Source organism: Globicephala melas, chromosome 10, assembly GCF_963455315.2.
Source record: "Globicephala melas chromosome 10, mGloMel1.2, whole genome shotgun sequence".
NCBI lineage: Eukaryota > Metazoa > Chordata > Mammalia > Artiodactyla > Delphinidae > Globicephala > Globicephala melas.
The window spans coordinates 6,905,245-6,923,849 of NC_083323.1; the positions used below are offsets into that span (position 1 = coordinate 6,905,245).

Genomic DNA, 18,605 nt, shown 5'->3' on the forward strand with positions numbered 1-18,605 from the left:
AAGCCATGTGTTAACGATGGCAGAGACTCTATTACCCTGGGTCCCTGAAGGGCTATGTGGAACAGAGCCCCCTTTCACCCCTGCTGATTGGCCTTTATATAAGCAGTAATATCCATTATCTTAAGCCATTGATAATTTGGGGTTTATCTGTTTCAATAGCTAGCATTATCTTAACTAATTCACTCTGAATCTAAAGTTGTCATCCTTCCCTGTTACCCTCCCTTTCAATATTCTATTAGTATCCCCTTTCAGAATAAGTCATTATTTTATTCACTTACATGTTTGCTTATTTCTTATATGACTCTCACTAGACTGTAAGTTTAACAAAAGCAGGGACTATGTACTTATGTCTCGTTCACTGTTGTGTTCCCAATTGTCGCTCCTAGTGTTTGGCACACAATAGGTACTCAATACATGTTTGCTAAAAACTTAAATCAAAGAGCCCTGACAAAGCAACTCTGCTGAGGCGAAAGGAATCTTTCCTGGTCATATAATCAGCTCATGATGCATGATGGGTGTTTAATTCCAAAGGCCTCAAGGAAGCCCATTCACAAGACCTGACTCTTGCCAGGGGAGTAGGCATAGGCTTCCACACCTAAACCATGACATAATCAGACCCAGAGCAGTTTCAGACATTGGGCCAAGTTCATATAAGTTGCCTAAATCCTTTCCAAGTGGCTGTGCAATGGCTGAGACACTGACCTACCTTTGCAGGCCAAGAAGCAGAACTTAATGAGAGCACGAAGAGAATCCCCTGAAGTTGCCTGACCCTTATCTCATAATCCTAAAAATAAGCCCCCTCAGTACTGTGAGGCCAAAAATAAGAGTGAATTCAAGACCCAGAATGCAATTGTCCCGAGTTCCCCAGACATCTGTAGCAAAGGGGAACTGGATTTCCAAGTGTCCCCTGACCCGGATTCTTCATAGCTACACTCCCTCTGTCTGTAGGACACTCTGTTATCCAATGTCAGGCTTCCAGATGCTGTCTGCCCTCTGGACCATGAAGAGCTGCCAGTTGGGTACAGCTTGTGAACTCCTTGGCCTTTATATATTTGCACTGTATTTTTAACAGTAACTGCAACAAATTTTCTTACTCCTCAGTTTTCTCTAACATCGTTCTTCATCACCCCTCTTCTCCAGCAGTTCACTGAAATCTCTTGATAATTCTGCCAAAAACCTCAAATTTCCTCATGCAATGCACATTTTTCAGTCTTCATTTTACCAAACATCTCTCCAGCAGCTGACAGATGACTACCCAGTAATGCTTGAACCTTTCTCCTCCCTTGACTTCCAGGATAATGAACTCACTTGATTCTTCTCTCACCTCTCAGTCAGCCCTTTCTCAATCTCCATTGAAGGTCACCCCTCCCTACCTATCCTTTAAATATTGAGGACCCTTGGCATACCATCCTTAATTCACTGAATGAGCCCATCATTCACATGGCTTCAGAGATGACCGATGTGCTGAGGATTTCCAAATCAGTGTCTTGATACAGTGCATCTTTGGAGCTCCAAGCTGCATGTCTACTGCCTCTAGCAGCTTGTGTACCTCACACTTAATATGGTGCAGGGGTTAAGAGTGTAGGCTCAAAAGGACACAACATCTTTTATACAGTATTCCTGCCAAAATACATGACCTGAATATAATCATGAGGAAACAGACAAACACAAATTAAGGGATATTCTACAAAACAATAAGGCTGTATTCTTTTTAAAATGTCAGGGTCATGAAAGACAAAAAGAAAGGCTGAGCGCAGACTAAAGGAGACCAAAGAAATAGGACAACTGAATTCAATATGTGATCTGGGATTAGATCCTGGATTGGAAAAAAAAAATGCTATTAGAATTAGGAATAGTAATGGTCAATCATTTGAATTTGAATAATCAATAGTATTGTTTCAATGTTAAATTTTCTGATTTGATAAGCACACTGAGGTTAGATGAGAGAATGCCCTTGTTCTTAGGAGATACACACTGAAATATTTAGAAATGAAGGAAATGATCTTTGTGACTTACTCCCAAATAGTTCAAACAAAAGCAGGAAAAAAAAAGAATAACATAAAGCAAACGTGGGGACTTCTCTGCTGGCGCAGTGGTTAAGAATCCGCCTGCCAACGCAGGGGACACGGGTTCGAGCCCTGGTCTGGGAAGATCCCACATGCCGCGGAGCAACTAAGCCCACGCGCCACAACTACTGAGCCCGCGCACCTAGAGCCCGTGTTCTGCAACAAGAGAAGCCACCGCAATGAGAAGCCCGTGCACCACAATGAAGTGTAGCCCCCACTCACCGCAACTAGAGAAAGCCTGCATGCAGCACTGAAGACCCAACACAGCCAAAAATAAATAAACAAATAAATTTATTATTTTTAAAAAAGCAAATGTAGGAAAATGTTAATAATGGGTTAATCTAGATGAAGGTCCATGTGAGTTCGCTGTAATATTCTTAAAACTTTCTATAGATCTTATTTTTTTTCAAAATGAAAAGTTTAAAGAGAGAGAGTATGTTTAAGGTTCAAATTCCAGCTCCACCACTTGCTAACTGTATAGCCTTGAGAAATTATATAACCATCACTGACTCAGTTTCCCTAGCTATACATTGGGGATAATGATAGAACCTACATCATAAGTTTTTGTGAGGATTAAATAAATTAACACATGTAAAGGCCTTGGAACACTGCCCAGTATATGATAAGCATTCAATAAGTGTTAGCTAGTATTAATTACTATGTCTAAAGTTGAACTCAATTCCTCTCCAATTTAGACTATCGCTTATACTCATTTTTTTTTTTTTTCGGCCATGTGGCTAGCAGGATCTTAGCTCCCTGACTAGGGATGGAACCCGGGCCAATCCCCAACCACTGAAAGCATCGAGTCCTAACCACTGGACTGCCAGGGAATTCCCTAGACTATCTCTTATACACTTGACTATGGTCTATAGCATCATGATCCAGTCAGTCTTCTAAGGTAGAAAATTCATTACATTCGTCTGTGTGTCCCCAGAACTTTGCCCATGCCTCTATTACAGCACATGCCATAAGATAGGATAATGTATTTGCATATGTCTATCTCTACTGGACTGTGTTTGTCTCAACTAGACTGGAGTTGGGAGTGGAGAAGGCAAGGGAGAAAGGGGAAGAGCATTCCAGACAGAGCAAATAGCATGAAGGCTCAGAGGTGGGAGGGCAAGGCACAAAGAAACCCAGTTGGATTGGAGTACAAAAGGTGAGAGAATGAGGGATATAAAGTGAGGCTAGATTGAATTAAAATATAACATAAAAAGATTATTTGTATCCTCTGGTACATCCATTAGATCAGTGCTGCAGGGCTTGATGGTACCTCTTCCCATGCTTTAGTCCCATGGAAGATGGGAATTAAACCTAAGAGAAGCAAAGGCAAAGTCAGAAAGGAGAGAAGACAAAAAGCCATGCCAGAGGAAGAAGAGCCAAGGCCACGCTACCGAAAACAAGACTACTCAGTGATACATGAGACCGGCACTTAAGTGGACAAAAGACTATCAGGTATAATTAGCTGTTCAGGTGTCTGACGGTAAGCTCCCATTAGACTGCAAACTCCTTCAGGACAGGGAGGGACTAAATCTTGTGTTCCTAGCACATAGTATGTTACTTGGCACATAGTCAGTAGGCTCAGGAAATGCCCGCTGAATACATGTGCAAATATCAACCGCCTGACCACAGAGGCCAGAAGTCTTCACTAGCTAACAGTCTTACTTCAATTACACAGGCCCCCAAACCCCAAAGTGCTTGATAATTTTATAAGCATCGCTCACCAGCAGAGGCAGCTTTCATCAACAGCTGGGCAAATTCAATGGCACCTCCTTTTCTGAAGGATAATTTAAAAATAGCCTGTCCTTCCCAGCCACCTGGAGGAAGAAACGGCACACACTCACTAAGAGGCTGGCATGCTGTAACAGAAGGACTGCCACAAACAATAAGAGAAGCACTACCCAATGAAGCAGGGGCCAAGTCTGAATCTTAAACCTTCTGGAAGCTTTTGAGAAAAAATACACTTCTGAGGGGGGACACTTACCATCCGGAGCTGCCTGAATGGTTCCTTTAATGTAGTTGGGGGCAAAGATTGGTTGTTGAATGGTGCAATTACTCATCAGACCAAATGGCATCATAAAAGAAAGCATGGGGTCACTGACTAAGTGTGAAGTCACGAAGATCACCTAAGAGAGAAAAGAAACTTTGGAAAAGGAATGCAATTTATCCATGGATTGAGACATATAAGAGCAATTCTGAAGTTAAGGCTGCTTTGGCATTCTGGCCTAATTGAGAAGCATGACCAATTTTCTTCCATCACACTTCAACATGGAAAATCTCAAAGGAGAAATGGTTTAAAATACTTTGAAAGTCAATGTTTAACCTCTCTCCATTTTAAGGAAAAATGTAGAGTTAATCAGATCAAAGTAGAAGTAGAAATTACCCGGTATGAAGTGAGAAACAATGTTCCTCTTTTTGTACCATTAAAGAGATCATATCCCACTGGTTGCTGTAGGAAGGAGAGGTCCACATCCTGACTCTGCTTCAAGACACTGCAGAAAAGACAGGGCAGACAGCACACAATTTAGAATCTATATAAAATTATACAAACAGAGCTCGTAGCATAGTTTCTAGCCTGGAGGGAGATTTTAATAAAAGTTACTTGCTGCTGCTACTGCTACTACTATTTTATTAAAATAGAAAGGAATTTAAATGATCTTATTCTCTGACAATTCACACTTATTCTTCTTCTTTATCATTGGGTTCTTTTTTTTAAAAAAATTAGTTCCCCCACTCTTTTATTAATTAATTAATTTATTTATTATTTTTGGCTGCGTTGGGTCTTAGTTGTGGCACTCGTTATCTTTCATTGTGGCTCACAGGCTCTTCACTGTGGCACGAGGGCTCTCTAGTTGAGGCTCATGGACTTAGTTGCCCCACGGCATGTGGGATCTTAGTTCCCCAACCAGGGATCGAACCCACCTTCACTTTCATTGGAAGGCGGATTCTTTACCGCTGGACCACCAGGGAAGTCCCATTGGGTTCTTCTTTCTTATCAAACCTAATTCTATTCTTAATGTATATTCATTAATTCTTCTACTTCTTGTGCAGTTGGTATAAAGCACTCTGTTAACGGAAATGTTTCTTGGACTCTGGTAAAGAACGTTAGGCACACGCAGAGTGCTCCCGAACGCTCTGACATGTTCCCTCTGTCTGTCATGTTCTCCCTGCGCTCCTAACCTGAAAAACTTGGGCTCATCCTATTCTTACTCATAGAATCCTACTGGGTTTTTTCCCTTTCTTAGCAATTTATATATATAAATTATAAATATATAAGTGGGTGCTACTAAATATTGAAAGAATGAGTGAATGAAAACATGAATTTAGGTAATAATGCAAAAAATATATGACATACATCACATAAATGGAACAAAAATATCATGGCAGTTTGGTGGAAGGAGAGATTAGCTCTTGGTTGAAGTAATTAGGAATGACTTTACAGAAAGGTTGACATTTGAGCTGATTCTTTTTTTTTTTTTTTTTTTTAGGTCATGCCATGCAGCATGCAGGATCTTAGCTTCCCAACCAGGGATCCCCCGCATTGGGAGTGCAGAGTCTTAACCACTGGACCACCATGGAAGTCCCATTGAGCCAATTCTTAAGAGATGAATAGTGTTTCAGTAGGCAGAAGTGAGGGTAGGGGAAAATCCTGATGGGGAGCAAACAGCATTAATGGAGGTATGCAGTGGAAAGAAAACTGCGTACTTGGGAGCAGCCTACCTATGTGGATTCATCAAAACAGCATGGAAGTGAGACTGGGAGGAATAGTGAGATAAAGCTGGAATCATGCTGGGACTAGAGCTTGGAGACATCATTCAATAGGCAAGGCAGAACTGTGACTTACAGCTGTCTCAGCAGGGAAGTCACATGATCAAGGAAGTGGTGGTATGTCAGAGGGATCCATTTAAGAGTTCCTAAAAATGTTGCGATATGAGGTAATAAGAACTGGAACTAGGATGGTGGTGTATGGATAAAAAGGGCTTTTTAAGAGACTATGAAAAAATAGGATGTCAGCAAAAATGGTGGAATAAGGAACTCTAAAGGTCAGCCTAGAACTCTAGAATCTAATCAAAAGTTTATAGCAACTAGGGGAATGTTTAATCAAGAAAAAAATAGTTGAATGTCAATAAGGGAGTTCTGTGCACTTTAACTTACCCTAGTACTATCCTCCACTCCCCAGTTTGGCAACAGCTTTGACAACAACAACCCATATTCTCAGTATAGGTGCCCACTCCTGGGCGGAGGAGAACAGACCTTATTGTGGTTTGACCTGTCCAGTGGCTTCCTGGAGGACTAGCTCTAAGGGCATGTGCCTAACTCAGAACTCTCTTAGGACTTAGGCAGCTACCTAGGGCACATCTGTCAAAAACATTTCAAGGCAAATGTGTTAGAGCTGCTATCTGGAGCAAAGAATGACATTTTGGGCAAACAATAAAAAAACTGAAAAGTGAGGAAGGAAAGACTGGGAAATGAGATACTTTGAGGAATAAAGGCTTTGAAAACCTCTGACATGTTCATGGGAATCTAGAAAGCACCACACATACATTTTCAGGGCTGAGTTCATGCTCAGAAGAAACCTGAGAAGGCCCCAAAACTGTTACCTCTGGTTGACAGTGGCTCTGCTCTGCTCAAGCAGGCAGTGAAAGCTAAGACAGAGTTTTAAACTGCCTAGCTGAGTGATAAAGACAGGCTCCAACTCACACACACACACACACAGGCCATCTGCAAAGGCTGGGATTTTGTTGTTGTTGTTCCAAACATACAAGTAAACTGTCAAATCACTAGCTAGCCTCTAAATTAACATAAAAGAGGCCACACATGTCATTAGCCACACATAACAAAGAATATAGACTTTACAAAATTAGTTCAGGGGGCTTCCCTGGTAACGCAGTGGTTGAGAGTCCGCCTGCCGATGCAGGGGACACGGGTTCGTGCCCCAGTCCGGGAAGATCCCACATGCCGTGGAGCGGCTGGGGCCATGAGCCATGGCCGCTGAGCCTGCGCATCCGGAGCCTGTGCTCCACAACAGGAGAGGCCACAACAGTGAGAGGCCCGCGTACCACAAAAAAAAAAAAAAATTAGTTCAGAAAAATCACTAAACAATAACTACAATATGCAGCAACAACACCCTGTGGAAGAGGGAGAGTCTGATTTCCAGAGTTGCCACATTATAATTTTTAAAAATGTCCAGTTTTCAACAAAAGAAAAACATGAGGCATGCAAAGAAACAAGAAAGTATGGGACTTCCCTAGTGGTGCAGTGGTTAAGAATCTGCCTGCCAATGCAAGGGACGCGGGTTAGAGCCCTGGTCCGGGAAGATCCTACATGCCACAGAGCAACTAAGCCCGTGCGCCACAACTACTGAGCAGGCACTCTAGAGCCCACGAGCCACAACTACTGAAGCCCGTGAGCCACAACTACTGAAGCCCACGTGCCTAGAGCCCATGCTCCGCAACAAGAGAAGCCACTGCAATGAGAAGCCTGCACACTGCAACGAAGAGTAGCCCCTGCTCTCCTCAACTAGAGAAAGCCAGCACGCAGCAATGAAGACCCAAAGCAGCCATAAATAAATAAATAAATTTATTTATTTTAAAAAATTAATTGAAACTGCCCCTTAGGAAGCCAAGAAATTAGATTCACTAGACAAAGACTCTAAATAAACTATTTAAAATATATTCAAAAATTAAAAGAAACAACGACTTAATAACCTAAGGAAAAGGATGAAAACAATGTCTCATCATGTAGAGAATACAAAAATAAAAAGATAGAAATTATAAAAAGGAACCAAACAGAAATTCTGGAGTTGAAGACTATAATAACTGATATAAAAAGTTCAGTAGTGGGGGACTTAATGGCATATTTCAGCAGGCAGAAGAATCAGTGAACTTGAAGATAGGTCAATTGAGATGAATAGTTACTACCTGAGTAACAGAAAGAAAAAAGAATGAAGAAAAAGGAACAGAGTCTAACAGACCTGTGGAACACAATCAAACATATCAACGTATGTATTATGCGACTGGCAGAAGGAGAGGAGAGGAAAAAAGGGGGAATAAAGAATTTTTGAACAAATAATGTCCACAATTTTCCCAAATTTAATGAAATACATGAATCTACACATCCAAGCTCAACAAACTCCAAGTAGGATAAACTCAAAGAGATCCACACTGAGACACATTGCAATCAAACTGCTGAAAGCCAAATACAGAGAATCTTGAAAGCAGCAAGAGAAGAAAATTATCATGCACAAGGAATCCTCAATAAGACAAACAGCTAACTTCTCACCAGAAAATATGGAGGTAATGGGATGAAATATTCAAAGTGCTAAAAGGAAAAAAAAATTGTCAACCAAGAATTCTAAATCTGGCCAAACTATTCTTCAAAAATTAAGGAAAAATTAAAACATTACCAAGTGAACAAAAACTGACAGAGTTTATCACTACTAGATCTGAAATATAAGAAATGTTAAAGGAACTCCTTCTGCCTGAAATAAAAAGACACTGGACAGTAAATGAAATCAACACAAAGAAATAAAAAACACTGGGAAAGATAATTACATAGGTAAATTAAAAATCAATATTAATGAATTTTGGGTTTGTTCATTTCATTTCATCCTATATGATTTAAAACACAATTGCATAAAACAATAATTATAAATCTATAATGATGAGCACACAATGTATAAAGATGTAATTTGTGACAATCACAATATAAGAGGGCAGAGATATGTAGGAGTAAAGTTTTTGCATATAATTAAAACTAAGTTGGTATTAATTTGAACTAGATTGTTATAAATTAAGATGTTAAACATAATCTGTGGGGCAACCACAAAGAAGATAAGTAAAATACATGCAGCAAAGGAAATGAAGAGAGATAAAGATGGTATACTAAGAAATATCTGTTAAACACAAAAAAGCACTCATGGAGGAATTGAGGAACAAAAATGATATAAGAAATATAGAAAACAAATAGCAAAAGAGCAGAAGTTAAATTCTTCCTTATCAATAATTACATTAAATTAAATGGATTAAAGTCTCCAATTAAAAGGCAGAGAATGGTAGAATATATTTTTTTTAAAACATATTACTGCTATAGACTGTCTACAAAAACTCACTTGAGATCTAAAGACACAAATAGGTTGAAAGTAAAAGGATGGAAAAAGATACTCCATGAAACAGTAACCAAAAGAGAGCTGCAGTGGCTATACTAATATCAGAAAAACATAGACTTATTTATCTCTTGTAAAAATAAAATACAGTGTGTGTGAAAAAAAATTATTACAAGACAAAGAGGAATCTTCTATAATACTAAAAGCGTTAATCATCAAAAAGATACAACAATGATAAGCATGGATACATCTAACAAAATTCAACCAGACCTAACATATAAGGACACTCCCCCCACAAAGGTAGAATACACATTCTTCTCAAGTGCACATGGAACAGTCTCTAGGATAGACCATATGTTGGGCCTCAAAACAAGTCTCACGAAATTTATGAAGACTGCAATCATACAAAATATCTTTTATGACTACAATGGAATGAAATTAGAAAACAATAACTGAAGGATATCTGACAAAGTAACAAATATATGGAAATTAAACATCACATTCTTCTTCTTTTTTTTTTTTTTTTGCAGTATGCGGGCCTCTCACTGTTGTGGCCTCTCCCGTTGCAGAGCACAGGCTCTGGACGCGCAGGCTCAGCAGCCATAGCTCACAGGCCCAGCCGCTCCGTGGCATGTGGGATCTTCCTGGACCAGGGCACGAACCCGTGTACCCTGCATCGGCAGGCGGACTCTCAACCATGAGCCACCAGGGAAGCCCTAAGCATCATATTCTTAAACAACCAATGGGTCAAAGAAGAAATCATAAGTGAAATTAGAAAATACTTCGATCTAAATGAAAGCAAAAGCATACATACCAAAATTATTTAGATGCAGCAAAAGCAGTGCTTAAGAGTGAAATTTATAGCTTTTAATGCCTACATTTTTTAAAAGAGAGATTTCATATTAATAATCTAACTTTCCACCTTAGGGAACTAGAAAAACAAAAGCAAATGAAACCCAAAGTTAGCAGTAGGGAGGAAATAATAAAGATTACAATGGAGATAAATGAAATAAAGAATAGAAAAATAGAATCAATGAAACCAAAGTTACTTCATTGTGAAGATCAACAAAATGTACCAATCTTTAGCTAAACTGACCAAGGAAAAAAGAAAATTCAAATTACTAAAACTATGGATGAAAGTGGGGATGTTGGGCTTCCCTGGTAGCGCAGTGGTTAAGAATCCACCTGCCAGGGCTTCCCTGGTGGCGCAGTGGTTGAGAGTCCGCCTGCTGATGCAGGCGACACGGGTTTGTGCCCCAGTCCAGGAGGATCCTGCATGCCGCAGAGTGGCTGGGCCCGTGGGCCATGGCCGCTGGGCCTGCGCATCCGGAGCCTGTGCTCCACAATGGGAGAGGCCACAACAGTGAGAGACCCGCGTACCGCAAAAAAAAAAAAAAAAGAAAAGAAAAGAATCCACCTGCCAATGCAGGGGACATGGGTTCAAGCCCTGGTCCAGGAAGATCCCACATGCCGCAGAGCAACTAAGCCTGTGCGCCACAACTACTGAGCCTGCAAGCCACACTACTGAAGCCCACTTGCCTAGAGCCCGTGCTCTTCCACAAGAGAAGCCACTGCAATGAGAAGCCTGCGCACCTCAACAAAGAGCAGCCTCCACTCGCTGCAACTAGAGAAAGCCTGCGTGCAGCAACAAAGACCCAATACAGCCAAATATAAATAAATAAATAAATAACATTTTAAAAAAAGCAAGAAAGTGGGGATGTTATCACAGACCTTACAGAGATTTAAAATAAGATTATAAGAGAATATATGAACAATTGTATGGCAACAAATTAGATAACATAGATAAAATGGGTAAATTCCTAGAAAAAAACTACTGAAATTGACTAAAGGAAGAAAATTGGAATAGACCTATAACAGGTAGAGATTGAATCAGTAGTCAAAAAACTTCCAATAAGAAAAAACAGAAAAATACTCATGTAAAAAATCCTCAAAAATATACTAGTAAACTGAATATAACAACACATTAAGGGGATTATACACCATGACCAACTGGGATTTATCCCTGGAATGCAAAGTTTAAGATACGAAAGTCAATCAATAACATAAAAATAGACTACCTTATGATCCAGCAATCCCACTTCTGGGTATATATCCAAAGGAAATGAAAATAGGATAGCAAACAAGTATCTGTACTCCCATGTTCATTGAAGCATTATTCATAATAGCCAAGATATGGAAACCATGTAAGTGTCCATCAATGAATGAACAGATAAAGAAGATGTGAGATAGATAGATATGTATGGACAGAGAGAGAGAGAGAGAGAGAGAGCGCCACACAGAGAAAGACAATACTGCATGGAATCACTTATATGTGGAATCTTTAAAAAGTCAAACTCAAAGAAACAGAGAAGTAGGGTGTTGCCAGAGGCAAGGGGCCAGGGTGGGGGGCTGTGGAGAGAATAGGGACAGGTTAGGAAAAGGATCAAACTTAATATAAATTTTTTTAAAAATAGAGATTTTTTTAAGAAAATCAATCAATGTAATATACCACATTGACAAAATGAAGGACAAAAAACCACATGATCATCTCAATTGATGCAGAAAAAGCATTTGACAAAATTTTACACTCTTTCATGATAAACACACTCAACAAACTAGGAATCATAGGAAACTACCCCAAAATAATAAAAGCCATTTATGAAAAGCCCACAGCTAACATCATACTCAATGGTGAGAGATGAAAGCATTTCTTCTAAGATCTGGAAAAAGGTAAGGATGCCCACTCTCACCACTTCTATGGTAAAATGATCTTCAACAAGGGTGCCATGACCACTCAATGGGGAAAGAACAGTCTCTTCAACAAATGATGTTGGAAAAACTAGATATCCACATGCAAAAGAATGAAGTTGGACCTTTAACTTACACCATCTTAAAAATTCGACTCAAAATGGATTAAAGAACCAAACATAATCTCTAACACTACAAAATTTCTGGAAGAAAACATAGGTGGACATTTTCATGACACTGGGCTTGGCAACAATTTCTTGCATATGACACCAAAAGCACAGGCAACAAAAGCAAAAATAGACAAATGGGACTATATCAAACTTGAAAACTTTTGTGCATCAAAGGACACAATCAACAGAGTGAAATGTCAACCTATAGAATGGGGGAAAATATTTGCAAACCATAAGAGGTTAATATCCAGAATATATAAAGAACTCCTACAACTCAACAACACCAAAAAAACCCAAACCGATTTAAAAATGGACTAAGGACTTAAATAAACATTTCTCCAAGGATGATATATAAATGGCTTAAAAATATGAAAAGATGTTCAACTTCATTAATCATCAGAGGAATGCAAATCAAAACCATGAATGAGATAGCACCTCACACCTATTAGGATAGCTACTATTGAAAAAAGAAAAGTGTTGCCTAGGATGTCGATAAATTGGAACTCTTGTGCACTCTTGGTGGGATTGTAAAATGGTGCGACAACTATGGAACAGTATGGAGTCTCCTCAAAAATTAAAAATAGAACTACTCCATAATCCAGCAATCCCACTTCTGGGTATATATCGAAAAGAATTGAAAGCAGGGTCTCAAAGAGATATTTGCACACTCACGTTCATAGCAGCACTATTCATAATAGCCAAGAGGTGGAAGCAACATAAAAGTCTATCAATGAATGAATGGAGAAACGAAATGTGTTATATGAGTAAAATGGAATATTATTCAGCCTTAAAAAGGAAGGAAATCTTGTCACATGTTACAACATGGGTGAATCTTGAGGACATTATGCTAAGTGAAATAACCCAGACAAAGACAAATACTATATGATCTCACCTACATGTGGAATCTAAAAAAAAAATTCAAATTCACAGAAGCAGAGAGTAGAACAGTGGTTATTGGGGGCTGATGGGATGGGGGAAGTGGAGAGATGTTAAGCAAGGTTACAAAATTTACAGTTAAGTAGGATGAATAAGTCTAGAGATCGAATATATAGGCATGAAGACTATATTGTACTTAATAATACTATATTGAACACTGGAAATACGCTAAGAGAGTAAAAAAATGATCATTATGTGAGATGACACGTTAATTAACTTGACTGTAGGAATCATTTCACTATGTATATTACATCAAATCACCATGTTGTATACTTAAATATATACAATTTTTATGTTTTTAGTGGCTAAGATGGTAAATTTTGTTATGTGCTTTTTACCACACAAAAAATGAACAACTTTGGGATTTCCCCGGTGGTGCAGTGGTTAAGAATCTGCCTGCCAATGCAGGGGACACGAGTTTGATCCCTGGTCCAAGAACATCCCACATGCCGTGGAGCAACTAAGCCCATGGGCCACAACTACTGAGCCCACGTGCCACAACTACTGAAGCCTGCACACATAGAGCCCGTGCTCTGCAACAAGAGAAGCCACCGCAATGAGAAGGCTGAACACTGCAACGAAGAGTAGCCCCTGCTCGCCACAACCAGAGAAAGCCCGTGAGCAGAAACAAAGACCCAACACAGCCAAAAATAAATAAATAAATACATAAATAAATATATTTATTAAAAAATGAACAATTTAGCAAAAAAATGGAGAACATTTATGAACCAAGAAAATTTACCAAATACATATAGTCAATAACCATAAGACAAAAATAATTTCACTAGCAATTAAGCTTTAAAAAAAGATATCAGTATTCAGATTCCATGATCAGACTGAGAGAGCTATCAAAGATTAACACAGGGTGTTGGCATTGGGCACTCAAAGTATTAAAAGGAATGTAATTTGATATAATTCTGTAGGGTAATTTTGCAATAAATATATTTCTGTGTATAAATATATTAAATATAAAAGATTTTTAATATTTTGACAAGATCTTTCATATTAAAAAGATATTTTTAAAATATTTTTTTAAAAGTCTGTGTCCTCTGCTCCCACAATTCCACTTTCAGGAATATATCTGAAAGAAACATTCTGACAGGTGGGCAAAGATAAATCTTTAAAAAGTTCACTGCAGCAATGTTTATAGCAAGGACAAATTAAAATCAGACTATCTGGGACTTCCCTGGTGGCGCACTGGTTAAGAATCCGCCTGCCAATGCAGGGGACACAGGTTCCATCCCTGGTCTAGAAGATCCCACATGCTGTGGAACAACCAAGCCCATGCACCACAACTACTGAACCTGCATTCTACAGCCTGCGAGCCACAACTACTGAGCTTGCGTGCCACAACTACTGAAGCCCGCATGCCTAGAGCCCATGCTCCACAATAAGAGAAACCACCGCAATGAGAAGCCTGCGCACTGCAACGAAGAGTAGCCCCCACTCGCCGCAACTAGAGAAAGCCTGTGCGCAGCAACGAAGACCCAATGCAGACAAAAAAAAAAAAGAAAGAATATATCCTCCTTTTTTTAAAAAAAAAAAATCAGACTATCCCAGATATGGGCTGGAGCAAATATGTATGCATACTGGAGGACAAGACATTGAAAATAATGATGTAGGTACCGACACTGGAAAGCATCCCCAATACATTGGTAAATGAGAAAAACAAGTTACAAAGCAGTCTGACAGGGGAAGGTGTGTATATTTCCACAGGGGAAAGTACAGAAGGATACATACCAAAATGTAAAAAGCACTGGATGTAGGAATTTGGGGTAATTTAAAATTTTTCCCAAGTTTTCTACATGGTTTTACCTGCACACATTTTTGAATATGGATTTAAAAAAAAACAAAACTCAGTGTCTTCCCTTTTTACCAGTAGAGTCTGGCCCACACATTTATGACTTTTCAGCTGGGATCAGAAAAAAACCTCCACACAACACAGCCAAGCTGTGATGAATTTCTCAACTGTGTATTGTGAATAGTCCAGAGAAGTCAAAATATAACCAATCTTCTCCCTCTCAAGCTATTTCTTTAAAGTGGTTTTTATCCAGGAAGCCAGAGCACCTACAGAGACTTCTTTGCTGAGAAGAAAGAAGAGAAGCAGTCCTTTTCCTTTTAGAGGGGCAGCCAGAGTAGAGAAGTGAATGCATAATACCTAAGTTCAGAGCTCTCCCACATGCACTGGCCATGTGATTTTAAGCAAATTACTTCTCTTTCAGTTTTCCCACCTGTGAAACGAGGAAACTAGTACTGATCCTTATTGCAGATAGAGCAGTTATAACTATAAAGCCCTTGCACAGTGCTCGGCTATGGTTAACCATTCAAGAGCACACAAGGGACCCCACAAAGGTAATCAAAGGACCATAAAATCAGTATATGTTACAATTTTTTAAAACCATGCGTCATTCCCTGCCTCCAGCACACAAACAGAAAAACAGACAGACAGACTCGTAGCCTGAATGAGAAGACACCCGAACACCAGATTAGAAGTGGCTTCAAGGCACAGAGCCACAGGCACACAGGTCAGCGTTCTCTAGGCCAGTGTGCACGCGGTCAGAATGGTGGGCAATCATCTCCTACTACAAAACTGAACAAACAGCAGCAGTCCTTCAGGGGCAAGGGAGAACCTACCGCCTTGACGGCGCGTATAAATCTGTCAAGAAAATATTCTGGGGAAGGAAGCATAGAAAAAAGATCTGGACATCAGCGTGTGGTACTGACTTAAACAGTCTTCCTGACAGATGCATTCAAAGCGACCTAGGTGTGCTCTGCCTCACCTGAGCACAGCCCTGGGCTTCAGAGTCTCACTGCTAGGCGAGCGCAAAGGAAAACGAGGGCAAACCGGAGCAGAGAGGAGCACCTTTAAGAAGTGCCGGGGGCTGGAGCAGGCCTCTGGAAAAATGGGGGCGGGGGATGAAGGAGGGGAGCGGGGCAGAGTCGAGGTGTTAGGTGGGGAGGTGAAAATGGGCGGCTCCGGGCTGAGCCTGACAGAGGCGAGCGGTGGTCACCGCTAGCACCACACAGAGCAATCGGTGCGAACCCCAAGGCCGCCATGGGAGGCAAGAGAGCGTCATTCTTCCTAGACGCGTCTTCTTCCGGTCCTGATCTTTAGAAAAAAGTAAGACCAGTCATCTCCTTGGTTGGGGCGAAGACGAGAGAGGGCTTTTCGAAGTTCTGAGAGTGAGGAGAGGCCCCTGACAGTTCGGGATCCTTCCAGAAAGATTCCAAAGACACTCATGCCTCTTCTACCTCCCAGAAGCCTGGCACTTGTTCCCGTCACTCTACAAAGGTAGCGCACTAACAGCAGCCGCAAGCGACCCGGAGGGTCGGTGCGACTCCCCACTCCCACCACTGCACTTCCACCTTTCTTCTGAGGCAGCACGCGCCCTTCACACGTGCAACGGCCCCCGCTGCCGCCTTCCCATTCCGAACACCCGTGAGGCAGCAAGCGCCCTAGCGTCGGGGCGGAGCCACGCCCGCTGCGCACGCGGAAAAGGCGGGAAAGTCTGATGCGCTGAGAGTTTGCGAGCCGCCAGTTCCCCGTGCATCTGCTGCCTCCTCTGACAGCTCCGCAGGCTTCCTTTCACGCACCTTTCGCCGAAGGGGATGAGGGCCCAGCGACGGTTCTCGGTGTGGCTCCGGTTCACTGCCATCCTGCCCTAGGGCCGCTCCTGCCGCCCCTCAGATGGGAAGGGGCGGGGCCTGCGCCAAGCTGTTGGGTGGGGCTCTGAAGGGGAGGGCGGAGATTATGGCGTAAGGGACTGAGGCGGCTGGTCACGTGAGGGGCCTTGGTCAGAGGACCAGACGGAGTCAAGGTCGAGACAGCCCTGATGGGGAAGGGGGAGGGTCCAGGGAGTTGACTCCACCTCCGGAGCGCAGAGGAGTGAGTGATGAGTGGCCTCCTCGACAGCGATTCGCCGTCTTGGCCCCTATGTGGCTGCCCCGCTGCCCACGGGTATGAACTTGAATTGGTCCTGTTGGGAATCAAAATTAAAAGTGGAATTTTCCTACGCCCTCCCTGGCCTGAGTCAGGAAGCTGTTGCCCTTTGGAGAAAGGGTCCAGAACGATTCCTCACCTCTCCTAAGGCGAGCAGAACTTTCTTCCACCAAAGAAAGCCTGGGATCAGAGCCGATTTCTTGTGAGGCAGCATCCAGGAAAGGGTGCGTTGCTGGGTCAGGAAATCAAAGGGGGAATTTCGACCCTGTGTGAGTCTGTTCCAGCTCCAAGATGGAGAGAGCCTTTTGTCTCTGTGGTATGCATCATACCTGCCCTGCCTCCTCCAAAGGGTGACTGTGAAGATCAGGTGGGATACGTTATACCAGAATTGCTTTTTTTTTTTTTTGAAGATGTTGGGGGTAGGAGTTTATTAATTAATTAATTAATTTTTGTTGTGTTGGGTCTTCGTTTCTGTGCGAGGGCTTTCTCTAGTTGTGGGCTTTCTCTAGTTGTGGCGAGCGGGGGCCACTCTTCATTGCGGTGCACGGGCTTCTCACTGTCGCGGCCTCTCTTGCTGCGGAGCACAGGCTCCAGACACGCAGGCTCAGTAGTTGTGGCTCACGGGCCTAGTTGCTCCGCGGCATGTGGGATCCTCCCAGACCAGGGCTTGAACCCGTGTCCCCTGCATTAGCAGGCAGATTCTCAACCACTGCGCCACCAGGGAAGCCCACCAGAATTGCTTTTAAGACTAAAATGTTGTATGTATTCTTATTTCCTTTAAACTTCACCAATAGCACCAGAGGGCTTCAAACAGAAAGATGTTAACATCTTCTGGACCACCTACCATATTTCATCAACTTTAAGATGTTGTCAGTTGTAAAATGCACTATTTTAAAGTGTAACTTGAAGGAAAAAAAAGTTGCCAAATAAACGGACATCAGTTGTAAGATGTATGCTGATTTCAGAAATATATGTATTTTTTTAATATCTTTTTTTTAGGGTGCACCAAGCATAATGCAAGATCTTCCCATGACCAGGGATCGAACCCGTGTCCCCTGCATTGGGAATGCGGAGTCTTAACCACTGGACCACCAGATATATATATACTTTTAAAGCACGACTACAATAGGAATGGCGTGAAGCAGGGGAACAAGCACTGAGGTCTAGGCCCTGTTCTACCTTGGTAACTAAGTGTACAACCTTGGGCAAGATGGTTATGCTTTCTAGACTTGTTTCCATATCTGTTTGAAGGAAGAACGAGAAGAACTCTTAGGTTTCTTTCAGCTGTGATATTTTATGATTCCCACACTGCTCTGTCACTCAAATCTCACTTCCCTCCATCTTGGTGTGGCCTTGCCGTTCTAGTTCCAGTCATCATTTTACTTGAATGACTCCAAGGGCCTGCTGACCTCTCTTCCTCTCGTCTTGAATCCCCACCATTCATCTATACCTTGTGCTCACCCTACAGAATGTTGAGGACCCAAACACAGTTGCACATGATTGTCACATTCAAATTCAGAGAGATAATATACAGGTAGAGTTGTGTTATTTGCTGGCTATAGAAGACAGTGTGAACCTCACAGAGAGGAAGGATTGGTTTAAGTTTGAAAAAGACAATACAAGCTAGTGCTTTAAGTTTAGCT

General features: G+C 41.5%; 1 protein-coding gene across 2 annotated transcripts in view; it reads right to left on the reverse strand.

Annotated features, from left to right (window-relative positions):
- WBP2NL (WBP2 N-terminal like) overlaps window positions 1-16,703 on the reverse strand; it is a 36,837-nt gene extending 20,134 nt beyond the window's left edge. Inside the window, exons 1-5 of one of the 2 annotated variants that reach the window (XM_060306622.1) lie at window positions 16,617-16,703; window positions 4,447-4,555; window positions 4,048-4,189; window positions 3,788-3,880; window positions 3,290-3,377 (exon numbers count right to left, since the gene is read on the reverse strand). In XM_060306622.1, the coding sequence (XP_060162605.1) occupies window positions 3,307-3,377; window positions 3,788-3,880; window positions 4,048-4,189; window positions 4,447-4,555; window positions 16,617-16,678 (477 nt within the window). In that variant the 5' untranslated portion in view covers window positions 16,679-16,703 and the 3' untranslated portion in view covers window positions 3,290-3,306. Of the gene's footprint in view, window positions 1-3,289; window positions 3,378-3,787; window positions 3,881-4,047; window positions 4,190-4,446; window positions 4,556-16,616 lie in introns of those variants that run through there. The other variant, XM_060306621.1, reaches the window with a different exon arrangement.
- Window positions 16,704-18,605: the final 1,902 nt, after the last annotated feature.